Source organism: Colletotrichum costaricense (assembly GCF_030867565.1).
Source record: "Colletotrichum costaricense strain IMI 309622 chromosome Unknown Scaffold_3.1, whole genome shotgun sequence".
Taxonomy (NCBI): Eukaryota; Fungi; Ascomycota; class Sordariomycetes; order Glomerellales; family Glomerellaceae; genus Colletotrichum; species Colletotrichum costaricense.
In genome coordinates this window covers 1,083,217-1,108,285 of record NW_026848232.1, presented here as the reverse complement: position 1 = coordinate 1,108,285, position 25,069 = coordinate 1,083,217, and the positions used below count along the sequence as shown (strand labels likewise).

General features: G+C 53.8%; 10 protein-coding genes across 10 annotated transcripts; 6 read left to right on the top strand and 4 right to left on the bottom strand.

Moving 5' to 3' along the window:
- Positions 1-162: 162 nt before the first annotated feature.
- On the bottom strand, positions 163-648 carry CCOS01_03175 (uncharacterized protein; the record flags this gene model as incomplete). The annotated part of the gene is made up of 1 exon (XM_060451361.1): positions 163-648. One exon carries the CDS (start codon positions 646-648, stop codon positions 163-165), a length of 486 nt encoding a protein of 161 aa, XP_060317626.1.
- Positions 649-831: 183 nt separating this feature from the next.
- CCOS01_03174 (uncharacterized protein) lies at positions 832-1,168 on the top strand (the record flags this gene model as incomplete). Its single annotated transcript, XM_060451360.1, has 2 exons — positions 832-882; positions 1,016-1,168. The coding sequence occupies 2 exons, from the start codon at positions 832-834 to the stop codon at positions 1,166-1,168; spliced, it is 204 nt and encodes a 67-aa protein (XP_060317625.1).
- Positions 1,169-4,042: 2,874 nt separating this feature from the next.
- Positions 4,043-4,789, top strand: CCOS01_03173 (uncharacterized protein; the record flags this gene model as incomplete). Its single annotated transcript, XM_060451359.1, has 1 exon — positions 4,043-4,789. The coding sequence occupies one exon, from the start codon at positions 4,043-4,045 to the stop codon at positions 4,787-4,789; it is 747 nt and encodes a 248-aa protein (XP_060317624.1).
- Positions 4,790-6,981: 2,192 nt separating this feature from the next.
- On the bottom strand, positions 6,982-7,282 carry CCOS01_03172 (uncharacterized protein; the record flags this gene model as incomplete). The annotated part of the gene is made up of 2 exons (XM_060451358.1): positions 6,982-7,087; positions 7,155-7,282. The coding sequence occupies 2 exons, from the start codon at positions 7,280-7,282 to the stop codon at positions 6,982-6,984; spliced, it is 234 nt and encodes a 77-aa protein (XP_060317623.1).
- A 4,678-nt stretch (positions 7,283-11,960) lies between these two features.
- On the top strand, positions 11,961-12,911 carry CCOS01_03171 (uncharacterized protein; the record flags this gene model as incomplete). The annotated part of the gene is made up of 1 exon (XM_060451357.1): positions 11,961-12,911. The coding sequence occupies one exon, from the start codon at positions 11,961-11,963 to the stop codon at positions 12,909-12,911; it is 951 nt and encodes a 316-aa protein (XP_060317622.1).
- Positions 12,912-13,678: 767 nt separating this feature from the next.
- CCOS01_03170 (pyridoxamine phosphate oxidase) lies at positions 13,679-15,056 on the top strand (the record flags this gene model as incomplete). The annotated part of the gene is made up of 2 exons (XM_060451356.1): positions 13,679-14,533; positions 14,931-15,056. 2 exons carry the CDS (start codon positions 13,679-13,681, stop codon positions 15,054-15,056), a joined length of 981 nt encoding a protein of 326 aa, XP_060317621.1.
- Positions 15,057-15,377: 321 nt separating this feature from the next.
- CCOS01_03169 (smg-4/UPF3 family protein) lies at positions 15,378-17,392 on the bottom strand (the record flags this gene model as incomplete). The annotated part of the gene is made up of 2 exons (XM_060451355.1): positions 15,378-17,082; positions 17,139-17,392. The coding sequence occupies 2 exons, from the start codon at positions 17,390-17,392 to the stop codon at positions 15,378-15,380; spliced, it is 1,959 nt and encodes a 652-aa protein (XP_060317620.1).
- A 525-nt stretch (positions 17,393-17,917) lies between these two features.
- Positions 17,918-20,512, top strand: CCOS01_03168 (calcineurin-like phosphoesterase; the record flags this gene model as incomplete). The annotated part of the gene is made up of 4 exons (XM_060451354.1): positions 17,918-19,316; positions 19,373-19,790; positions 19,839-20,268; positions 20,321-20,512. 4 exons carry the CDS (start codon positions 17,918-17,920, stop codon positions 20,510-20,512), a joined length of 2,439 nt encoding a protein of 812 aa, XP_060317619.1.
- An 887-nt stretch (positions 20,513-21,399) lies between these two features.
- Positions 21,400-21,994, bottom strand: CCOS01_03167 (uncharacterized protein; the record flags this gene model as incomplete). Its single annotated transcript, XM_060451353.1, has 3 exons — positions 21,400-21,732; positions 21,794-21,908; positions 21,960-21,994. The coding sequence occupies 3 exons, from the start codon at positions 21,992-21,994 to the stop codon at positions 21,400-21,402; spliced, it is 483 nt and encodes a 160-aa protein (XP_060317618.1).
- A 388-nt stretch (positions 21,995-22,382) lies between these two features.
- Positions 22,383-24,859, top strand: CCOS01_03166 (pentatricopeptide repeat domain-containing protein; the record flags this gene model as incomplete). The annotated part of the gene is made up of 2 exons (XM_060451352.1): positions 22,383-24,370; positions 24,568-24,859. The coding sequence occupies 2 exons, from the start codon at positions 22,383-22,385 to the stop codon at positions 24,857-24,859; spliced, it is 2,280 nt and encodes a 759-aa protein (XP_060317617.1).
- Between the last annotated feature and the right edge of the window lie 210 nt (positions 24,860-25,069).

Here is a 25,069-nt window from a genome sequence, read left to right as displayed (position 1 = left end):
CCAAGGTACTGCTGCTCCTATACCACTCTTTTGTAGAGTGGCGAGCGTCCATTGAATGACACGATACTTGATCTTTACTCAGTGATGGATGACCTCTTTGCCGGATAACATACCCCGCGCTGGGGATATGAGATGGAAGCTGGGGCAAGGTACATTCAGGCACTAAGTTTGGATGGCCATAATTGCAGTAGTTGTCGTCCAAACCATCAAAGCAACGGCACATGTCAACCCGTTTTCCCGTGAGGGCCACACCCCGCTGATCGACCGCTGCTTCCCGCCTCCCGCCCTCCGCGTCATTCTCAGCGCTTTGTTTGTGTGATGTGTAATGCGTTTGGGAGTGCTTAAATTTTCAGGTTGTAGCCAACCGGATTTGCGGAACGGGCGTGGCGTTTCGTTGAGGCGCCGGAGGCCTTCCAGCGATGTCTCGTCGGAGCGGGGGGAGAGGTAGGTCACCGGGATCAGCTGGTTGATTTGAGTGCCATGCTTGGAAGAGGAGTGGTGGACGACGTTTATTTCGTTTCTTTTTAGTTGCGTTTGTGAGTTTGAGATGAAGCGGTGAAAGAGATGGCGATGATGATGGTGACGACGGGATAGTGGCGGCGCGATGGTGATGAAGTTTGCTTTACGTGCTTGAGGTATTTGTTGCATTTCATGTGATGAGAAGAGGAAGACGGAAAAGTCTATAAGAAGCTGCGTCTGTCGTCTCGGTAGTTGGGTCCTTCTTTTCGATAGATCATCCAGACATCACACACTTCGTCTTCACGCTCTCCTCAACCATTCCATCAACTCGATCAACCTTTCAACATTCAAACAACCCAAAGATCCGTCATCATGCCTAACCAGATGACCAAAGACGATGCCTCCCGCATCCAGTCCGGCCAGGTCCGTCACTTCCCCCCTCCTCCCGTGGTCTCTACCTCACTGCCTGAGATAATCAGGGTCTTGATGCCAGCTGGACGAGACTCGGTGAAGACTATGGTCTGCTGATACTAACATTCAACGATTTTCAATCTAGGACAAGGGCGGCAAAGACATGTCCTCGGGCGGTTTCGCTGCCAGAGCCCAGGGCGCGGGCGACAGAAACGCCAATGCCGGGGTCGGTGGACAGGGACAGGGCGGTGCTGGCGCCGGTGCTGGTCAGGGAGGACAGCAGGCTGGCAAGAAGTAGGACAGCTTCTTGGATGGCCTTGGCCGAAGAAGGGGGTTCTAAAGATTCCTGTGGGTTTCCCCGCGGATGAAACCTGATTACTGTTCTTTTCTCGACGCTCGCTTGAACGGTGAAACTTACATGTATGGATTATTCATCTACCTAGCTCTTGAATAAGATTAAGTTGGGGAATTTGGCGGTTGCGGATGCTGTAACGTGGTGTGATGTGAAATGTTGGAGAAAGGTTTTCATGCGTCGGCCTTGTGATGGAAGATTGTTTTTTTATCAAGTGAAGTGAATATTTGCATATCGTGGCTTCATGCATTCCCAAAAAGACAGAAAGTTTAGGGGTTGACGGGATGAGAGCTTCTGGTTGTGGAAAGTGATGGCATATTTGGTATACAGAGGTAGTGTCTGCGTCGTGTAGTCGGGATACGGCGAGTCTCTGGGATCTGCTCACAGGCGCTCTCTCCATTCTCATTCCATCGACACAGTGAAATAGCCAACTTACGGTGCTTAGAAAGTTGGTTATCGCTTTTCCCGTGGCCGAGAAGTATTGACGTCCTCTTTGTTTCGCGTATTACGAGGAAGGAAGAGGCCACCAGCGGCCTAACCGGAATAAATCACTTCTCTGCTCAAGGCATCTCCACGCAAAGTAAGACACATATCCTTTCTTAGTTCGCTAGAATGTCATGTCTAGAGTGGTCGAGAAAGGTAAGAAAGGGTTTGACAGCATCGTCAAGTCTGATTTCCTTGCCGGAAATGCCTGGGAAGCGAGCAATGGCCACATGTTCGCTCCGCCTCATGGAGCCAGCTTGGGTGTCATCACATTTGGGAGGCTCGGAAAGATGATACCAGACGTTCATGGCCCCCGAATATCAGACCTTGTCATGGTGTATTCGCCACCGCCAACAAGGCTACAGAATAGCGAATTCTCAGCACCAGGCAACAAGACTCACTACAGAGGGCATCAGCGCGAAGAAGTAGGATATTCCGAAAGCGTGACGACAGAATAGGATACGGTTGTCTGGTTGCCTCGCTTGATGAAGTGTAGCAGATGACCTAACGACTTCATCCAAGGTTTATAGGAATAGCACCCTTGCCAGTCCTCTGAGACATGACATGACTGGAAAACGGGCAAGTCATCCAAGTAGCCAGCCAACCAAGGTTAAAGTGTACAATCCTAGTATGAGTGTGCCTGACCGAACTTGCGAGTTTCAATATGGCAGCCTCGTGGAGGCGGTGTACTCGGCCGTGTAAGACAAAAGGGCCATTGCCAAAGAATGTTGTTCGTGGTGGTGGTCATGAAGAATAGATACGTACCGGGATGTGGAGAGGCAGCCCAAGCGCAGCCGCGGTGAACAGCAAGGGTTGTACGGTGTTGTGACTGGATTATGGTGGTACAAAGGCGCTTTTAGGCACTGTATTCTCCGATGGCGGCGCTTGCTTACCGCAATGCGCCTGCTCCACGTGCCAAACCGTACCTACGCAGTACGTACCTAAGGTAAGGTACCCTTGAGATCTCCAATTCCCACCCCAACTGTCCACTGTCACACCTCCAACTTCGACATCTTCACGGACCAACATCTAGACCACAAAGAATCAACCGCGCCCTTGTACTCTCCTCATTCTATGCCCTTTTTTCCGTTTCATGCAACCTACAAGCAGCCTAGACCAAACCTGACCTCTGAATAAACAGCTAATCCCGCGAAGCCCGCAAGCAAACCTCCCGGGATGAACCGCCGCCAGGTTCATAGCTCAGTCCCCCCCGGAGCTGGCCCCGAATGACCCCTCCACCCCCCTTCTGGCTCGTGAGACATGCCACTCATGCGCTCACCACAAACGACCACCCAAGTCTCACCGCGCACAACTTGTGAGGCCGTCTACATGACCTCGCCTTCGGACTCACAACTAGGTCAGCCAAACGGGCACCCGACAACCTAAATCCTCCTCAATGTCGAGGGCGCCTCAACTTTGTACACCACACCCGACCTCTTTCCCCCGGCTCCACCCACCATCTGCCTTGCAGGGTACCTTGCCTTAGTATGAGCAGCCAAGAGGAAGAAAGGAAAAATAGGTGTCCATCTATAGCTAAGGCACGAATATAGTCTATCTGTATTGTTTACTACCCTTCAGGGTCCAGTTCGTACCAGTTCCCTCATCCGTCCGCAACCTCCAACGGCAGCGCGTCAGCCACCGAGTCGGCGCCCATCCCTTCTCCCGCCCACGCGCTTGAGCCTCGTGCCCTGTTGCCTCATCCTCCGATGACTCGCAGCCGTTCCTGCGCCTACTTTTCCCTCGTGAAATGTACGAAAGACGGCGAGATTCCAGTCTAGTGACGAACGTACCCAGAGCTCTGGGATCCCAAGTTCCTCCTTAGGCCAGGGCACACTTACACAGTAAACACCCCCTCAGGATTAGGGAGGCATCCTATCAAACAAGGTAGAACAGATTAGGAAACCTAGAGAAAATCCAAGACGAAGCCCTACCCGCTCCCGCTCCGCCATGCAGCCCCCGTCTTATGGGCCCTTGTTGGTATTGCGAGACGGGGTAGTCTTCTGCGCTGATCACCTGCATATCAGCCCCGGGGCTCTCGTGGTCTGCTGTCTTTATCCCTCAGATCTCCATATCAAGGCCTCGATCCGCCCCTTGTTGAACTCCTGTCGGTTCCCGGCCCTCTCTCGTCTTCGTCCAATATCCTGAACCGAAAACTCTGAATACTGTTCTTGCGAAACCTCTCAGTTCAACTTCAAACTTAGACAGCCTCACAGCAAACCTTTTTCGACTTATACGGACGACGACCACTACTACCTCCAGTCTCTCTCCTCTCGCCAAGCATCTCGAGAAACAAATCACATACCACCTAGTCCACGACCACAACCCCCTCCAGACCGCATGGCCACCCGCCGGTGGTACCTCGAAACCTCCCCAGACGGCAAATACCAATTCGTCTCCCTCAAACGCTCCCGCTCCCACCATCATCACCGCCATCATCACCACCATGAAGACCCAGCTCCGGCTCCGGCCCCCTGTCCGACTCCGACCCCAGCACCTCCGCCTCCACCACCAGTCCACCACTGCTGCCGCGACGACTGCGCACACATCGCCGCGCCCGAATACAACGACCTCCTAGACCGCGAGCGCAAGCTCCGCGAAGCAAACGACGCCCTCGCCCGCGAAAACTACACCCTAAAATGCGACCTCCGAGCCTCGGACATTGAGGGCCGCCGCCTCTCGGCCCTGCTGATTTCCGCGCAGGCGGAGAACCAGCTCCTACGCGAGGACAACGCCAGTTTGCGGCGGACCATCGACAGCTCGGGCGGGAACGCGGGGAGATATCTGCAGGAGGTGGAGAGGCTGAGGCATAAGCTGCAAAAGGTCGAGAGAGAACTGGCGGCGCGGTTGAGGCATGGGCATCACCATCACTTTGGACATGGGTTGGGCCACGGGGTGGCGGAGAGGATTGAGGAGTTGAGGAGGATTGTGCGTGCGTGGGAGGGGAAATATGATGGCGTGGAGGAGCAGAATCGGCGGCTGAGGAGGGAGTTGCACGAGCAGCGGTGTGTTGTTGCGGGACGGGATGAGAGGATTAGGGAGTATGAGAGGATTTTGAGGAGGCATGGGTTTATACGGTATGAATGAGAGGGGCTATGGATGGATATGACGGATATACGTTTTTCTCTTTGTTTTCCTCTCTTATATCTCTCTACGAGATGCGGACTTTCGGCGCGGTGGAGGATAAGTGTCTTCGACAGCTGCTTGAGAGAGTCTCTTTTTTGGCAGGAGGGAACCCGTTTGGCTGGATGATATTGCATGGGCAAGCCTCAACGTGAGTTTCTCTCCCCCTTTCTTTTCCAGATATCATGCCTTGGATATGAGAACTGACATTAGCATCGGCATAGGCTCTCGTCAGAAATTGCAGGGCATCATTTTCATTGGCTTCGATTTGAGATAGACTTTTGCTGACGATGCTTCATTGGATACTCCGTCATGCAAGGCACTGCGTGACGATCATTGGGCACGACATTTCTTTTTGGAGCATCGCAGCCCCGACCTTCGTTTACGACATATTTCATTCGTCAACAATGAACTTCTCTGGCAATCTTATATGACTTTGGGCTTTGGAATGTTTTATCAAGGTTATTGTTTGAGGGCGAAGTGATGGACTGATATAGAGATTGTCGTCTCATACTACGTTGCCCTTCATGTCGGTAGTCATTACTCGTACTAGCTGTATCACTCAATTGCCCTCCAGGCCTTCGATCATGTGTTCAACTGGAAATACCGATAAACTGCTTTTCAAAGGCCCTCCTATCGCTTGCACTTGAATGCGCCAAATTGGCGTGGAGAAAGTAGGTAATAGAGCACTCTTCGGTGAAGACATTGACGTAACCCAACATGCGCATGCATTCAAATATACCGCTCTTACCTAGTTTTGAACTGGTGATTTCTTGGTTGAGAATCTTTGAGATTCTAATTGGAGTTGGTCTTTCTCTGTATCGGCGCATGGGATCAAGGAGTTCGCCTTAATCCAACTGGTATCAGTTTCAACATTATGTTCACATTCAAGCTTTAATAGAAACCACCAAAATTTCGGAAAAAATGAAGCAAATCCCAAGAGTCTCTCACACACAAACAATCTCATTGTACGGTGGTGGCTGTCAGCGGAGGGGTGAGACGAAGCGTCGGCACCGGGTCACCAAGTCAGCTGCCTCCGAACTCAGACATTGGTCGGGCCAGGCCTCATGACGCCATCCCGTCCTTTCGTCCTTTCTCCAAAACTCTGCACCTCCAAATTTGGTACTCGCACTTTCCACCGCAGTTCGGTGTACATGGATAGGTAAAGCGAACCGAGCAGCCCGGGATTCCATTTTGGGGATACGAATAGTTCTGTCAAAAATGCAAGGGTTCTTCATTCGTGTACTCCGTCGCTGTGCCGATTCCGTTTTACCCCCATGGCCACGTCAAATCAGACGTAATGGTGTGCAGCATAAGGCTGCAGCCATCGTCTTGGCACCGAGTGGGAGAGACTGGCGTTACACAAGCTGTGGACAGCGCGCGAACGCGCGATTGCGCAAGAAAAGTGTCGCGCGCAAGCAGGTAGGTATGCGCGTCTGTAACGGGCCACGGCCGCAGGATCGGAACCCATGTCGTTGGCCTCACCTGAGCCACCTTTTTCTTTCTTTCAATCAACAGACTGTTTCTCCGGCTCGGTAATTCCGTTTACAAGGGAAGGAAGAGTAGCAAGATAACGGAAGATAACTAACACCTTATCTTGATGGAGTGTGTTCGGGGTTGCGTATCCCAGTTGCTCAACTTACGTGCCCAAGGTCGGGGCGGTCGTGAATGCCTTGTGCCCTCTCACCTTGTCGCTAGAGTGCTAACACCGAGGTGAGCGGGATCCTTGGGGCTTCAGCCGCAGCTGCGGCCGTGAATCGGAGCCGTGGAGTCCAACAAATGACCTGCTCATGCTCGTCTCTCGCTTCAGCAAGCGCGCAAAGGGCCAGAAGAGGGAGGTTATCCGCGAGGCACAGAAACGACAGGGATGGGAGAGGTCGAGTGAGATAAGCACACAAAACATGCTTCTGCGGCTGAGGAAATCAAACTCTTCCACACGTTCCTCTAGGTTTGTATTGTCTTTGTTCCTGGGAGGTATCGACAAGCAGACGTTCAGCTGGGCTCCCTCCCGCTTACCTCCCATGTCAACGACGGACAACCGAGGGGGATGCTATTGCTAGACACGATCTCTCATTCGATGACATTCGACACAGGCAGTATCGCCAGCCGCTGAGAACCGAGGTGGCATATACCTTGAAGCTGACGGACGATAATTTCTACGTCCGAAGACGGATGAAGCTGGAAGCGTGACCAAGGCAAAACAGGCAGCCGTCTTCACCACCGTTCAGTCGCTGGCAGATGGGGAACGTTTTGGGTGGACACCTCGAGTACGTACCGTCAAGGGTTCCCCAGGCCACCGTGCCCCACTCTTCTTCCGTCGACAAATCAACTTACACCTTTCCTTTCTTCCGTCTTCCCTGCCACTTCCATGGAGTTCCAAAGCGGATTGGAAATTCCAACATCTACAAAGTGCTGGGAGAACGTCGTCGGCACTTGGCGATTCTCAATGTTCCCCATGATGGTTCCCTTCCTGTGTCCACCAATGATTTCTAATCTCTTTTTGGATGAGAATAGACACTGGACGCTTCCGTACGAGTTTCGATAAGGTAGGTACCTTGGCATACAGACATGAAGGAGGATGACACTGTTCCTGTATGAGTAAACTCTCATATTGTTTTTATCTGGCTTTTCGTGAGCTATCAGGTCTACTTCATTGGCCTAAATAAATGTTCACTGTCTTCCGGGGTGAGAAAATCACACCAGACTGGGTATGCCTTCAACATCGAAGAACACGATGACGCGGATGTCGCTCATCATTTCCATGTCAACATCTCGATGCTGATAATCACTCCAAGTGGGAAAGTGCACCTTGGTGAGAGCGGCAAGAATGCCGCAGAGTTCCCAGTCTGCCGAGGCAAAGCCATAAAAGTACCAAGCATACATCCTTTCAGGCGAGATTCGTAAACCCAAATACGATCGATCCATATTTCAACCAAGCTGTCAAATCGTACTTCTCAGAGATGATTTGAAACTTGCTTGCTGCAGAACAAACCAACGCGTCGTACCTATGCATGCCCGATATCTCCCCGAAAGCCGAGTCACACGCGGTGTGGGGGGAAGTGGATTCGACCGGGTCCAACCCGAGTAGTGAGAATGTCTTGTTGGCACTTGGAGAGACTCAAAAGAGGACCAACATGCCTTGGCAGAACACGCAATGCTTTCTCTTCTCTTTTGTTCAAAGAGCACGGATGCGCCCTGGATATCCCGCGCCTGAGCGTGAGCGAGGTACGAGGCACAAGCAGGTGACTATCCAGCATGAACGGAAGGAAGGAATCCTACGCTAGAGATACGTAGTCGGCGAACTCAGGGACACCCTTCAGTCAAGGCTGGCGGCCCGTTGTCTGGGCCCGCTGCCATGGGGAGGTGCGGAAGCTCAATTGGACGGGAAGGCTTTTCCTGTGACCTTTGCGCGCGCGCTTACAAAGCTCTCGTTCCAGTGATGTAGTTGGCGTTCAGTATTCCTGTACGGGTTGTACGGGCTTCATCCCGATCTAGCCCTGCCTCGGAAAGACAAAATAAAGGCCAAGAGTTGCCTTGCCGCCAAGGGAACGATATCGCCATCTAGGAACATCTCGAGATCGTGGATAAGGGGTAACTGCCTATCCCGTCGAAGCTAGTAGATTCAGTTCATGGGAAAGTGTAAAAAGTACGCCACATGCCCTTTGGAATATGCATTCTTCATCCTTCGAGTCTTTGACTCAAACCTGATGTACGCTTTTGAGGGGTGTGGGGGGGTTGTATCGTGATCTGGCCTACCTCCCTTGGGCTTAGCAATATCGTGTCTCGCAGCCCTATAACTGGAGACCGAGACTAAGGTTGGTGATTTCTGCCTACGGATACGGACAGGCCTAGGCATGATATGCGTCCGGCTTCTTCCACCTTCTGCCAAGACAGGATGGCGGCCGGGTTCTAGGCGGCTGGCGCCTGGAGTCTAAGGTAAGGTAGTATAGTATACGTACCAGTGGGAGTCCTGATCGCGGAGTACCTTACCTTAAGTCACGTACCTATCATAGACAGAGAGGTGGCCAAGGTACATTGCCCTGAGGGACTGAGGTTGTCAGCAATTACATTACCACTCTTTTTGGAGGGCAGCAAGAACAGTTAAGCTTCATTGGTCGTCGTCCGATGCTGGGCTGTCAAGATTGTATTTGGCAGGGGACTGCCTGCCCTGCTTGCCCTGTGGGCTACCTTCCGTTGGTTAGCCCGTGGGGCGGTGTTCCGTTAGTCTGTGCTTTACGCAGTACCTAGTTACTTGGACTTCCACAAACCGCAGCAGCTTTCCCCACTGGACCTCACTTCATCATCTCGTCACTTAGCCAACACCACCTGCACCACAACCTACAGCCTACAGCCTGATCACCACCGTATGGCAAGGAGGTACGGCTCGCGACGTTCCTGTCCATCAGCGAACGGGTCATCGTATCGGATTTGATCGATTCATGGTCAGGTCGTCTATTGGTGCCCTCTCATGATCAAGATCGATCATCGGAAGAAAAATGTGCGAAAAAGCAGCACGCAATTGCTGGCCATTTCCTACTTCGAGTCCATGAAAGGAATTCGTTGGCCTCAGTCACCAAACAATCATCAACAAGGTTACGAATGAGTCGCGTCCTGATGCGGGGTGACTCACGACGCGAGTTTCGACTTCTGCGTTCGAGTCCCTCCTTCCCCCATGACCTTCCCTCCGTCTGCGAGGTGGGGTGGGGTCTTTCGCGATGGCCTCACAGTAGCCTACACACGACGATCACTTTTCTCCCACGATCATGGCGAAGCTATTGGCCGCGAGGGTAGGAATGAAAACGAGATACGCACATCATTATCCTGGGGATCGGACGAGGGAGCGAAGAAACAGGTTCGGGGGCGCAGACATACATGGACGCAGAACGCAAACGCAGATGCAGACGCAGAAAGGGCCCGCAGGAAAGGACCGCACAGCGCCAAGAGGAAACCCGTCGACCGTTGACCCGTTGACGTCCCTGTGTTTTGTTGTGCGCAACGGCGATGTTCTCTGGCGGCGGAGGGGCTCCGTCTGCGGCAGGCCCCTCACTTGAGGCCTCAGTCGTGAGGACTCTGGACTGCGTGCTGCGCGCTGCGAGCTGCGAGCTGCGTCCTGACCTCACCTCACCTTACGGTGCTGCGACCGGATTCGACTAGCGACGCACGCAAACGAGAGCTTCGCCCTCTGCCCTTGTACCCACTGGACTCTGGTGCTGCAAAAGCAAAGATGCGGGAGGCCAAACGCTGTATGGACAGCGCAGCGGCAACGCAGCCTGCCTCGGGAAAGGGAGAGAGAGAGAGACTGAGTGAGACGTGGGTTTGGGCGAACCAGTCTCCCGGGTACGCAGGCGTGGCAGGCCGCATTTGCGAACCATTCCGGAGACACATTGGCACACACAAAAGCGACAGACACACGGGAAAATAAGGCGTCCCACAAGAAAATCCAGCAAAACGAGGCAACGGGGGAAAAGTGCATTTCTGCCTTGTTGGCTTGCTGGCCCTGCTGGCACCTGCACCGCCCATCTGCCAAAAGTACGCCAATGAGAGCAACGGCTGCCACCGAGAAATTTGGTCAACTGAACTCGAGCAATGCCCCCCCCCCCCCTTTTTTTTTTCTTCGGTCTGTCAGACTCTGTCTGGGCTGGGGACTGAGGTGGCCTGTGGTTGGCTCAAGGGGACCATCTTGGGAACAGTCAGCAGAAATGGGAGTTGATTCCTGGTCAACCTCTTTTTCCACTTTGCTTTCTGGCTTCACCTAGGCTAGGTACCGGACGGACTCACTCACACCTCTCTCTGACTGTCACCACTGGATTGTCACTGTCACTGTCACCGTCGAGTCTCTTCCCGAGTCCCGCTCCCCTTTTTCTCCCGTCCCCGTTCCCATCCACACGCTCTTCTTGACCCTATACCCCTGTCAGTGTCCCCCCTTGTATCCCCCTGTACGGCACCACAGCCCAGTCCCAGTCCCTCCCGTCATGACATCCCTGCTCGAAGGGTGAACCCGCGATTCCGCCGTCCGTCCTGCCTAGCGAACTACTGCGGGTACGGAGTAGGAGAAGGATGGAAGGCTTGAGGTGTGCGAGTGAGCCTGTGAGGTGAGGGGATTTGGGGACCCGCGATGACTCTTCCTACTCACCTCACCTCACCTCGGACACACGCACTCACTCACACACTGCGCAAGCGCAGCAGTCGCAAAAGTCTGCAGCCAAGAGGCAACCAAACTGGGCTAAGCAGCTCCAGCCCTACATGGCCACTACCGAAGGAATACTTTTGGAATGTTGCTAATCTCCTTGTGCCTCGGAGCGTCCAAGAGTTCCCTCCTCCGTACCCTACGCAGTACATGCCATGCCTACCCTACCTCACTACCAATGTACCCGTTCCCGTACCCTATGCCTATGGCATGGACATGTCAATGTACGGCATGTATTGAGTAGGTAAGGTAGGTATCTCAGTGTGGCTACGTACCCGGTTGCGGTTGCGGTTGTGGTTGTGGTTGCAGGGGTCAGGTATTCGTTCGTTCTCCCTTTGCATCGCAACTTTGCTGTCTGCCTCTCTTAGCTCCGGAGGCAGCAATGCAATCCACTGCCAGTCACCCACACCAAATCCCATCTGTCATTCTCCCTCCGCCTCCGGCTGCGACTTTTCCTCTCCGTCAAGGCTGCAATACCTGCTTTTGCAAATCTGGATAAATAAAATGTCAAAAGACGCCGCTTCTGCCTTTTTCTCCCCCCTCCCTATTCATCCCTCAGTTATTACCTGACCTGCTCATTTCAGGGTGCGGCTATTATTTTCTCTATCCCAGACCAAAATAACACCCGGTCCCATCTTGGGCAGCATTCAACCCCTTATATACCCGACTTGACTCATCTCGACAAGGCACACACATACGACAAGTATTAACCCGCGCCTACCACCACACCACCCACATCGAATTTCAAAAAATTTCAATTCTACTCTTTCCAAATACATACATCGCAATCGCATCGCTCACAACGAATATATCGCTCTCACTTTCGTCGCGCCTGTCTACGGCGAAAAGGCTCCTTGCCTTGGACATTGGTTCACACCGTCAACTCACAAACCCCACCGTTGATCGACAATCCCCCGGCCGCCCAGCGCCGCCCAATAACCACCAACCATGTCTACCGCCAACAAAAAAGAGGCTCGCGTCACCTTTCAGACCACAAAGGGCCACCGTCACCAATCGAGCGACTCTAGCATCTCCGTGATCAGCTCAAGCCCTTCCGCCCAGGACTACTTCGACCTTGAACTGAAGTACAATCAGCTGCTGGACGATATGAACCGGCTCAAGAGCGAAACTAAAGCTCGCTACGCTGCCCTGGAGAACAACATTGAGGTTCTCAAGATCGACAAGAAAGCCTGGGAGCGCGAAAAGGAAAACTTGCGCACCGAAAACCAGGTCCTACGGGAGGATCTCCGCAAGGCACAACGCCACAGCCCCTCTCGAGAGTCGACAAAGATGTCGGGCGCACTTCCCAGCCAACCGCCCTCTCCAAGAGAACACAAGGAGAGAGAGCACAGGGAGCCCAGAGAACACAGGGAGCCCCGAGAATACAAGGAGTCCAGAGAACACAAGGAACCCAAGGAGTCAAAGGCTTTGCGTCGCAGCGACTCCAAGCACCGCTCCCGCGGGGAGAGCAAGGTTCGTAAGCCCACCGAGGACAAGGAGCTTGCGAAGCGCTGCAAGGAAGACAAGGAGCGCCTCGGCCGCCGCTTCGAGCACAAGGACGACAAGAGCACCTCCAGCGGAAGCTCGAGGGGCAGCAAGCAGGGCAGCTACATTGAGCCCATGGGCCCCAGCGCTCCTCGGCCCGCTTCCATCGTGGAGCCGCCCCGTCCTCGTACCAAGCGCTCCGAGTCTACGTCGTACGCCATAAGACCTACCGTCCTCACGACCACAACTGTCACCGATTCACCTTACGACCAGCGTACTCCAGGCTACCCGGACCACGAGAGTCCCTTCTATGAAGGTAGTGCATATGGCCATGGCCATTCACCATACGTTGAGGATGGAAGCTATTACGCACACCCTCTACCAGAGACCACCCGCGGGAGGTCGCGTCGGTAAAGCATCCGACACAAGCAAGCAAGAAGCAACAAAAAAAAAATTAGCCAAGCCCTGTGTGACACACCACCAGCGGGCAAGGGTGGTTTTTTTTTTCTTCGCTGCGGGAAAATACGTTTACGATACTCTGCATTCAGCCACAGGAAGTTCTTCATCCCTGGCAAAACGCAGCCTCCAACCGATAAAGCGGTGCGGGGGGGAGAGAGAGAGGAGGCTTGAAAAGCGCTCTTTTCTGCACCTTTTCCCCAAGACGGGACGGGCGCTTTGAGGCGACAGATGGGACCCCCGCACCCGCCGCACCGAGTCCGGGCGCAACGACATACTTGAGAGTCGAGACGCCAGCCGAATTGACGCAATAAGTTCGGTTGACTCATCCTCGATGACATTCTTCGGCGAACTTGGCCGTTTCCCGAGGCCAAGTGTTTATTTCAAGAGACGGAAATCCGCCTCCTCAAAAAGTTTTTGGTTTTTTTTGGTTTTCTTTTTTCTTTTTTTTCCCCATATTGCTCAGTCATGTATCAAATCCTGTACTAGCTCTCTCATGTCAACAACTCGATACCCAATACCCAATACCCTTTCATGTTTTCCACGATATATCATTATCTATATACCTGAGTTTCACCCGAGGTCATCACATCGTTTTATCAATTGACGTCAATTGACGATATCCCAATATAAAATCAAATCTTTTAAAAACAAACAAACAATCGTCCCACCCCAGATGAACTATTAGTATCCATTAAAACATACATACAATCCCCACCGCCACAATGAAGCTATACCCCTCCATCAACCCCGACCTCGCCGACTGGGCCGCCCGCCAACCCGTCTTCTTCACGGCCTCGGCCCCAACCCACCACCCCCACATCAACGTCTCCCCCAAGGGCCTCTCCGCCCACTTCGCCGTCCTCTCGCCCAACTTGGTCGCCTACATTGACCGCACCGGCTCCGGGTGCGAGACGATCGCCCACAGCTACGAGAATGGCCGGCTGACGCTCATGTTCATGTCCTTCGGGCCCGCCCCGCGCATCTTGCGGCTGTTTTGCAAGAGCCGGATCGTGGAGTGGGATCATCCCGACTTTGATAAGTGGATGAAGCGTGTCATCCCGCAGGATGACACCGCTGGGGGGAACAGTAACCGGGAGTCGTATGATGGGGCCAGGGCTGTCGTTGTTGGTGAGGTGTGGGAGGTGCAGACGAGTTGCGGGTATGGTGTCCCCATGGTGAGGAAGGAACTCTACGCGCCCGCCACGGCGTCGGAGGACGGGACGCTCGAGAAGGCTCAGCGGCAGCGGCGCGACGCCCCCGATACCGACGACGACGACCCCGCGCAGACGAAGAAGGACGAGCTCTCCGTCTTCGAGGAGCGTCCTACCCTCGACTACTACTGGAAGAAGCGCGTCGATAACAACACGGTGAATACCTACCAGGTCGAGACGAACCGCACCTCCATCGACGGGTTACCCGGCTTGAAGGCTGCTCGGCGGGATGCCGGGGAGACGCTCTGGGTCGCGGATCTCAAGGCGGAGGTGCTGCGTGCGGCGAGGGAGACGAGGGGTGTCTTGTTGGGGGTTTTGATTGCTGTTTTGGTGTATTTTGGTATTGGCGTCGTGGGCGGGTTGGTCGTGAGGTGGAGGGAGGGGAGGGAGCATAATTGGATTTGGCCTAATTGAGGTTTGAGATTTTGGGGGTCATGGGGGAATGGTTTGGTGTGGGGGATTGCGTAAATCTGGGTTTCAAAATCGGTAGATGATAGGAAGTAGGAAGTATGGAATGCAAGTTTGGTTGTTTTTGGTAATGGACGCGGAGGCATCTGTTGTCAACTGTGAAGCCATCGCGGGATCTCAATAGCGGAATGAGAAGGAGTGCGAGCGGGAGAGTGTGAGAAAGCTTGTACCGGACCATGGTCGCCCGACTTTCACATCATGGACTGGAATTTTTGTAATAACTCGCGAGTCTGTCCTATTAGGATGATCTCTACTTGATTCTCATACTCTGCAACCACTCGTGACGATCTCCCAGGTCAAGGTGCGCTTACGACAGCCAACCACCAACCATCGACTACCTCCTCCCGCCAAACCCTTTGCGCAGATCACACCCAACGCCGCCTCCTCTGCAATGCACAATGCTGCTGGTATCGGCGGGTGATATCGTCAAAGAATAATCGATATTGTGGATGGCGCGGGGAGGGGGGCAACTGCATCCAGCGAACCGGGTGTTGCATCGCCCATATTCCGTACCTACTCATCTCATCGTGGCCCTCGCTCATTAGGCCCGTTGGGCAGAAACGCAGGTGGTGCGCAGGTACGCAATAACATCCACCCATTGCCTATACTTGCTGACCCTTTGCGTGCCTGCGAACCCGCATGCCGCGCTCTTCTTTCGCACGTGGTAATCGACCATGCGAGGTACAATCACTTTTCAAAACGAATGCAAAAAATTCTTTGCCTGGCGTTCCCCTCCCTTGGATCATCCCGTGCCTGCAGCAGGGGCGCCGGACTCGCGCGCCGCATCCTTGTTACCGCTGTTGCTGCCCGACGCACCAGCCGCCGCGGCCTTACCACCACCACGACCACGCCTGGTCCGCTTATGGTGCTCCGGCTTCTCGGAAGGCGTGGCGTTGCTGTTAGATGCATTGGTCGTCGATGGTGGAGCAGAGCTAGAGCTTGCTGCTGCGGTATTGGCTGCGTTGCTGCTGTTGGAGTTATTGGCGTTCGAATTCGAGTTGGACGCGGCAGGCTTCTTCTCCTTGCGCTCGAGAACTTGAACTGTGCCCTGGGCAACCTGTATGGGGCTCGCAGCGACTGCCTTTACGAGGCCATCGTGATCGGAGAAGTCGACATAGGCAAAGCCCTTACGCTTATCGATTTCCACAAAAGTGACGGTGCCAAAGGCCTCCATGGCTTGCTTGAGGAGTGCCTCGGTTACGCCCTGCGATGGGTTTGCGTGCTTGACGAAACCACGGGTCACACCAGCGGTAACGGCCGCAGTGCTCTTCTTCGCGTTGCTGCCCTTGCCTGATGCCTTAGGACCGGTAGGGGCGTTGGACTTGGCACTTGCTGGCGCGGCAGCTGGCTGCGAATTCAAACTCGATGCTTCCTTGTCGACCTTGGCAGCCCTTTCCTTATTCTTCTCCTCGTCCTTCTTCTTGAGCAAGATGACCGGGGCTTTGGCAGGTGCTGGAGCGCTAGAAGAGCCGCTCGCCTCGGTTGACTTGCCCTTTGCTTCGTTGGCACTTGCGTTCTTTCCACCGCCGCCTCTTCTAGAACGGCCTGACTTAGGTGCCGTGGGCGTGGCGTTTCTCTCGGATGTTTGTGAAGCAGCTGAGGATACTGGGGCCGGAGCTGTGACAGGTGGCGGTGCGGCTGCTGGGGCTTCGACCACGGGTTGCGTTGGTTCCTTTGATGAGGTTCCCTTGGAATCGGCCTCAGCTTTGGCAGCATCAAGTCGTGCCCTCCTATGAGCGCTTCCGGGGCTGATACCAAGGTCTCGCTGCAAGATGCGGGCAGCAGCCGCAATACCAGCTCGCCTACTCTTTGGCTGATCCTGAGACGAGGAAGAGGAGGCCTGCGTGATCTGGTTGGCAACAGCTTCTGCGGCCTTAACAGCGTCCGCAGTAGCCTTTTTGGTGAGGATTTTGACCGTCTCTTTGGGTTTATCGGCCGATTTGTCTCCCTTAGAGTCCTTCTTGCCTTTCTTTGAATCCTCCGCCGTCGATGCCGACGACTTGCCCTTGGTGCTGGAGTCCTGCCGAGCCTGCTTAGCGCTCTTAGCGGCGGCAGCCTCTTTCTGCTTGTTGGCCTTCTTCTCCTTGAGGAACTCAATCAACGGTGTCGTTGTGACCTTCGTTTCGGGCTTCGTTTCCTCCACGTCCTTGTTCTCATTGCTCTCGTTGTCCTTGTCAATCTCAGGATTGGTCAAGGATTGTAAAAAGGCCATGAACTCGGGATCCTGATCAATAGTTCCCTGCCTTGGATCGGTGCGCTTTTTGCTGCTCGGGACTTTGTTGTAAATCGCAAACTCGAGAACGGGCGGGCCGACTAGGGAAGCGCTATTGGACGTCATCTTTGCATCTTCCCAAGACTTGGCCTGAATCAGATTCGACAATGTGTTAAGGCTCTCGCGCTTAAGAACGTGAAGATAAACTCGTCCTGGCCTCGATGGCTTCGCAGGGCTAGGCGCAAGAAGCATTAGCCACCAACCCTTGGACACATGGGAGTAAGCACGTACTCATGAGAGATCTTCCCAGCCTCAAAATTGTGCCAGCTGACGAGGCCATTGCCAGCCTTCCATTCGTCGCCTAGGTTGTTCCATAATTCTTGCTCCGTCGTGCCAGGGGGCAGTCGTCGAATAACAACCTTGTCGCCCTCGACGGGAGTCCTACTCTTATTGGACTTTGGCGCATCAGTAGTTGCCTGTTGACCGGAGACCGAAAGAACTCCATTTGTCTTTCGAGATGCGCCTTGGGCGCCAGAGGTTGCCATTATGGAATAGATAGCCTTGTATTCGTATGCTCGGGATCGATACCTGATATAGGATGGCTATGCTGTTTTGTTTGGTTATTGTTTCTTGTCTTGTGGCCTGGTGATAAGCTGTGCAAGAAACATTGGAAAATGTGTAGTGGGAGTGTTCCGAAAGACGAAGTGCGCTGCGCAAGGGTCCAAGAAGGTGTGTGCAAGACCTGGCTCAGATGTCAAAAGGTGATGTGATGGCAGGGTAGTGACGCGGGGCTTTGGGTTCACCTTAACCTCAGATCTGAAAGAATGGCTCACAATGTGCCACTGCCTCAGGTGGACCTTATCTTATCACCTGCACTAGCCCTTTTTGGATAGCTTTGGCTGGGTGGGGCCCAAGGGCTGTCCTTCCACTCCTCTTCTCACACAGCCCCACAAACCTCTTCTCGGAAAAACCTCGGCAAAGATACAACCTCTCACAGAGCACCTTCGGTCAAACAATATTCCGATCAGCCAACTATTCCGAGGTTCACCCAGCACCCACTAGCCATCAAGATGGCAGGTCAAGAGAAAGAAGGTGGTACCTTGAACATCAAGGACAAAGAAATCGAGGATACCGACGTCTACCCGGAGACCTTTCCGGATTTCAAACAGTTGAAAATAGCTTCACCTGCCCAAGTTACGGAAGGAAGTCATCCACGGGAAGCTGCGACGAGTTCTGAGTACAGAGAGCCGACTGCGCAAGAGATCGAAGCGGCCATCCGGCGAGCAAACAGCTATCAGAATAATCCGCTTACCAACACTGTCAGACGGAGCAGACCGACTGGTGACCGTGCTCGCAACCGCAGCGCAGCAGTATCTTTTCAAGTTCCGTCAGTTCCACCGGGCGCGACTCCCATCAACTTCGGAGCGCATCATCCTCCCGATCCTCAGCAGGTGCCTGTCGCATCTGAACGTGCTACCCCAGCGTCCGTCCGCGGTCGTGGAATTCCAGTCCCTGGTCGTTCTGGCTACATCCCCACCCTCCCCCCTCTTAACAGTCCGCCGCGCCGACAACTCAGAGACCCCAATTCAGGCCGTCCCGTTGTAGTTGGAGGTTTCGATAACCCGCTCGACGAGTACAACCAGCGAGTTCTGCGTCGCAAAGCCCATGACCAGCGGACGCTCGAATCATTCTTGCAAAATTCACTACCCGAAAGCACCTGGAACTCACAGAACCCTCGTCCTCTACCAGAGCTCCCCCCTGCTAGCACTGCCCAGCAGTCCCCAGCAGCCGCACCCAGCCGTGCTGCCCATAATACCCCTCCGACGCTCCCCGCTCAGAACAGTGCTCCACCGCACCCTTCGCCTTTGCAGTCACACCCGGTCGCCTTGAATCAGCAGGAGCCTTTTCCAACGCCCTCACGTCGCCGTGCCAGGTCTGCATCATTCTCAACACCGTCGAACGCCTCTTCTCTCGCTTTCCCTGGCCCGAATCAAAACCAACCTCCCCCTGAGACCATCCAGGAGGAGCCATCGACCGAATACGAGGAACTCGAACGCTCTGAGGAGCCCGGTATCCGCACCGCACAGATTGGTCGGTCCATTCAACAGTCCAACGATTCATCGCACGTTTCGCTCCGCGGCGGAAGTCTTGATCTCGACGATTTCCCAGAGGATTTCGATCCGAGCTACTACGAGTCCGACGATATCGACGACGACTTGGCTGTGTATTACACCGAGTTCAATCCAAACATTTCCGAAGACTTCAACCCGTACGACATCGAGATAACATCTCAGGTGCATACCCAAATACTCGAAAAAATGGCGAGCCACATCCCCCGACCCGGCCCCGCCAAACTCTCCCCCAATGCAGGCTTAGACGAGTGGCTGGAGGAAGCCAAGCAGTGTCACTACTTGCCCGAGCGCGCCATGAAAGAGCTGTGCGAGCTTGTAAAGGAGGTGCTCATGGAGGGTGAGGAATATTATAATCCTCTCTTCTCTAACCTTGTGCTGACTTGTGGAAACTAGAATCCAATATTCAGCCTGTGTGCACCCCGGTCACAATTTGCGGTGACATCCATGGCCAATTCTACGATCTGCTGGAGCTCTTCCGTGTTGCGGGCGGAATGCCTGGCGAGTCGAATGTGGAGGCCCCCAAGACTGCCACCACGGTCATCAGCCCCGAGGACATTGAGCCTCCTACCGAGATTACGAACCCGAAGCTCAAAAAGAAGGTTCGCAATGCTGGCAGCCCCCCTGCTGATGAAGACGATGAGGACGACGCCGCGGCTGCTGATACCAGCGCGACTTCCCGAGCTGACTCCGCCGTTGAGGTCTCCACCACATCGCAGTCTGCCGATACCCGCTTCATCTTCTTGGGCGACTTCGTCGATCGTGGCTACTTCAGTCTGGAGACTTTTACTCTCCTCATGTGCTTGAAGGCCAAGTAGGTAACTTTTGCTGTCAGTTGCACTATCGTGCTAATCTTTCTCAGATACCCCGACAGAATCGTCCTTGTTCGTGGCAACCACGAGTCCCGTCAAATCACCCAGGTGTACGGATTTTACGAGGAGTGCCAGCAAAAGTACGGCAACGCTTCCGTGTGGAAGGCGTGCTGCCATGTCTTCGACTTCCTCGTTCTCGCTGCTATCGTCGATGGAGAGCTTCTCTGCGTCCATGGTGGTCTCAGTCCAGAGATCCGCACCATCGACCAGATCCGCGTCGTTGCTCGTGCGCAGGAGATCCCTCACGAGGGCGCTTTCTGCGATCTTGTTTGGTCCGACCCCGAAGACGTCGAGACTTGGGCTATCAGCCCTCGCGGCGCCGGCTGGCTCTTTGGCGACAAGGTTGCAACCGAGTTCAACCACGTGAACGGTCTTAAGCTCATCGCTAGAGCTCACCAGCTTGTCAATGAGGGTTACAAGGTCAGTGCCTATCGTCAGTCCGCATTACTGGGTTTATGCTAACGCAAAATAGTATCACTTCCCGCAGAACTCTGTCGTCACCGTGTGGTCGGCTCCGAACTACTGCTACCGCTGCGGTAATGTTGCGTCCATCATGACCGTCGACAAGGATATGAACCCCAAGTTCAGCATTTTCTCGGCAGTCCCCGACGAACAACGCCATGTCCCTGCCAACCGCCGCGGACCGGGCGACTACTTCCTCTGATTGGGCTCGCTGATCTGTACATGGGAGACGGAACTGTGCTGGGGATGCGTTTGGAACACCGTCGGGGTTTTGTCCTGAGGTTCCAACGTGGTCCTTGCCAAAATCACGTCTCCAACTACCGGCCGCTCGGAATTAGGCGGCGAGGCTCCGAATACCACGATGAGCCTTACATTCGTCTTAGTACACAGAACCGTCTTGGGAGCTAAACACCCGGGCATCACTGTCGTGCATCGAAAATACGCACAGTGATGAGAGATAGTTCTTCTTTTGCTGCAGACGGAACATTTTTGCTGTCAAGAGCAACACGCTTGAACATGGCATAACCCACGTCTGGATTTTTGCCTGGCCCATTGCCTGGGTTATATCGTGATTTCTGGGCATGAGCACTGAGTACTCCGCGGATAGCAGCTTGTCTTTGGCTCGCTTGCATCCAAAAATATGAGGAGTGACTCGCTCGTTTGCTCGGAACGATCACGAAGGAAAGGAAACGAGATTAGACTCTCGAAGCTGGCTCGGCCTCGAAGAACGTGGAGAGGAACGTCGGGATGAGAGAGGACGGGCTGGTTACTTTTGACGTATTTGACGATGTCATGCATGGAATAGAGGGCAGGGGAAGACCTTCTTGTAGATTAGGCATAGAGATGTTCAATACCCATACATTCTGAACCCAGGAAAGCTGGACCACACGTTGGGTGCTGTAAACATTGCCTCGTCCGTGCTAATGCAGGCGATATGTCTCGATAATGACCAAAGGGCTTATGAATGCCAAAAGTCTCATGCCATTTGCTTTTGTCCCACATCCGCCATACCGCATTGAACCCAAAGTCACACCAGACGCCACGCGATGTACTAGGGTACTCCGTAAACCGAACCCTCATCAAACCCCTTTAAGCACGCTTGACTTCCCACTTTAGATCCTTGATACTCACTTCCTCTCCTGCCTTCTCGTCGTAGTCATACCACTCGCCGTCCGTGAGCTCAATAGCAGAGAACTTGCTGTTCGAATCAATGCCCTCGGCGAGCCACTCGCCTTCGGGTATGAACTCGGTAAACTCGAGTCCACGGCAGTCGAACTCGAGAATCTTTTGCTGCTTCGCGGGCTCGCCTTGTTCATACGAAGCTGGGGCGGCCTTTACGGAAGCGGAAGACTCGCGCTTGCAGTTCTTGCACTTCCAGACGAAGTTGGCCTCGCCTCTGCTGCCGCTCATTTCATTTTCGTCCTGGATTGCGCAGCAGATGAGTGGACTGTCCGAAAGCCTTATTACCAGGGGAGAAACTCACAAAGCGGTTGACGCCGACGGTCTTGTCATGAACTTCGCGACAGGATGTGCACTGGACTTTGAAGGTGTACCAGAAGGGGTTACTCTCGCTATCATCGGGGCGGAGATTCGTGACTCTGTGGAGAGTAAGATGTCGTGTTCAAGACCTCGGAACCATTAAAACTTACCCGTTGAGCTCGGCTGTGAGATAAAGGGCGAACATTGTGAGTTTGGCTTTCCTTCTGAGCTCAGTGCCGTTCGGATTGTGGTTGTTTGATTGTTTCTCACACCTAAAACTGATCGAGGGTCGCTGTAAAGTCATGGTGGGGTTACCTCATGGAGGGGCAGCTGTGCCATTTCTATAAGCGAGTACACCTTTTAGCCGCAATAATCACTTAATCGCATAACGTCTATCTACATTTTCAATCGGCCATTGTCAATTGGACCCGTCATCTCGGCCAAGCTAAGTCGATCGTCAGTAGTTGTGCATCAGACGATAATTTCCGCGCCTGGAACGTACCGACCATTTCAACCACCCTCGACGCCTCGTCGCACGTCAACGCATCAATTCGACTCGGAGAGGCTGCCACAATAGCCGGCATGCCGTCAGAATGCAGGCAATCTGGTCTAGAGCGGGCCAGGCGCACCGATGCGGCTGCAAGGCCTGCTTTAATGCCTCCGGGGGCATGATACGGCAGTCGGCGACGCGCTCGACGCAACGAAAACCGACCTTTAGCGAGATCTTCACGGCGTGCTACACATCGATAATGGGAACGGCTGCGATGCTGGATGCAGGGAGGAAAGACAGGCGGCGAAAGGATTTGGACCGACAAATTGAAGAGGTCTCGAGCGAGCTGGCAAATCTTGTCGAAAAAGCAAAGGAGAAAGCTCCTAAGAAACCACCTGCTGGTGACGTTGGCAACCGGTATCCGGGCGCATTACAAGATCACGTTCCACAAAACCCCGAAGTCAGCAAGATTCTCGACGCCCTCGGGCCCTCATATAGGTGGCAGAGAACTGTTGCGACAAAGGCCGACGTGGACCGTTTATGGAAGATATACGAGCTGAGTCCTTCGAACGAAGTCAGAGGGGTCAATTACGAAGCCTTGATTAAGAAGCTCGCGACAGAAGAGTGGATGCCTATTGAGCACCGCGCACCGCGGACGCCGAGGCAAGCCAAGGCGGCAGCGGTGGCAACGAAAGCTTTGGTCTACAGATTTCTCGACGCAGGCGAATCTATGGTTGGACGCGAAGGAATGCAAACGGCGCGAGAGGAGGTAGACAAGCTGATACGGAAGAAGTTCCCTATCTGGGATGAAAGCGAACTGAGCAACGAGGCTCTGAACACGTGGAGCCGGGAGCTGAACAAGGCGTTGAGGAGTGTTTTTGACGCCTCGACTCCTGAGAACTTTCAACATACGATTTACAGTGTATGTCACAATCTCCTCGTATCGCCTTCATCCCTCACCATCCACACATACAACCATCTTATTGCGGGCCTGGACAGAGTTGGGATGCATCGCCTTGCTTCAGCAGTGGTCCTCTCTTTCTACCAGGGCAAGCTCGAGCCCACGCAGCTTACCCTGGTGTGCATCCTGAATCACTACAGAACGATAAAGGACGCAGACAACTTTTCGGGTTTCATCGCTCGCATGACTGGCAAAGACCAACGAGGCGTCAAAATCCGGAGAAAGAGGCACGATGATGTGGCGGAGTTTTTCTCCCTTCACGGTTGGGCTAAAACGAAAGATGTCGCAGTCGGCTCCCATTACGTCGTCGAGAGGGCTCGTTTTGATGAAAAAATCTTTGCCACCATCATCGAAGGCATGTTGGCTTTCGACAGACTGAGGGCTGCCGTGGGTGCATTTGCGGCGAGCATCACGGCAGACCTCCTGATTAGCTCGCGGACGACCTCCGAGCTGCTCGATTATTGCGCCCGCTCCCTAGATCGCACAGCTGCAGCCAAGCTTTTGGAAATACTGAAAAGCAACCCCGCGCTGATCAAGCGAGCATTCTTTCGAGAGAACGACAAGCTATATCTTGCGCGGCGCATACGGAGCCTACTGGATATTTGCGGCTTGGAACACAGCTTGCCAAACAGCGTGGCACCATTCCTGAAAGATCCTATGTTCTCGATTGTGTCGAGCGAGGAGCAGAAACGTGTAGTTTATATCGCACGAATAGCCCACACTGTACACCAAACGGAGTGGTTGTTGAAAAGCGCGCGCGACTACGTTCAGCGCGTGAAAACGGGTAGCGCCAGTACCATTCGCATTGATTCGGGCTCTCCGCAGATGTACAGGATGTGGAGAGCGACGAAGTTGGTTTGGCCAGTGCCCGAGGGTCTTCCGGAAGACCAGCCCGGGACGTCCTTCTCGCAGGAGGAAGAGGTCGACTGGTCTGCGTGGAACCGGCTGGAGGAAGCGTCAGAAGCACAGCTGGCGCAGAAAACCATGAGTAAAAGCAACACTCTTTCAGAGAATCAGGGTCAATTGTCCGCATGGGATCGCCTTGAACAGGCGGCGGAGACGAAACCGAAGAACACGAAGCACGAAAACAAAACCACCATCGACGAGGTTTTTGAAACGATCGAAATTCTGTAGATATGTACTATACCACACATGTAACATTATGGTTATATGGCACGTATATGCCAAGGCCAAATTGATGGATAGAATAGAGGGCCTAGGCCAAAACCCAGCTGTCAGATGCCCCTGATAGAAGGGGGCTCATGTACATCAAAATATCAAGCAATTCAAATAAGGACGACCGCACTGCATCGTTGATATAAAGAAGGTTCCTCTACCGTGCGACGGCGTCGCCGCTGGTGTGCGGGCTCAAGAGGCAGATCCGGGAGCTGGCGCGGGCGGTGTACGATAATCCCGAGCACACTGGCGATGAGATGGAGGTCAAGTGTATTTACGCGCGGCCGTCGTGGGTTGAGATGCCGAAGGCGGCGCAGGTGTTGGATGATGCGCAGGAGGGCATTGCGACGATGGCTGAGACGAATCCATACTGGGCTCGTCGGGTTCCGCTAGACGACGACGACGATGGTGACTATGATTATGATGGCGATGAATCGGATTAGTTTCTGCACGGTAAGGTAGAGTATTTGTTAGGTATTGTATCCTTGGTGCGGCTTCTATTGATCTCCTCGTTCCCTACGGCTGGAAAGCATCACCTCCACGGCCGCCACCATTGCTGTGCCTGGACAGGTGAGACCCAATTATCACAGCTGAGCCATGGAAGCTTCCGAAAGGGAATTTTAAGAGATGCCAAGGAATGAGATCGTAACATG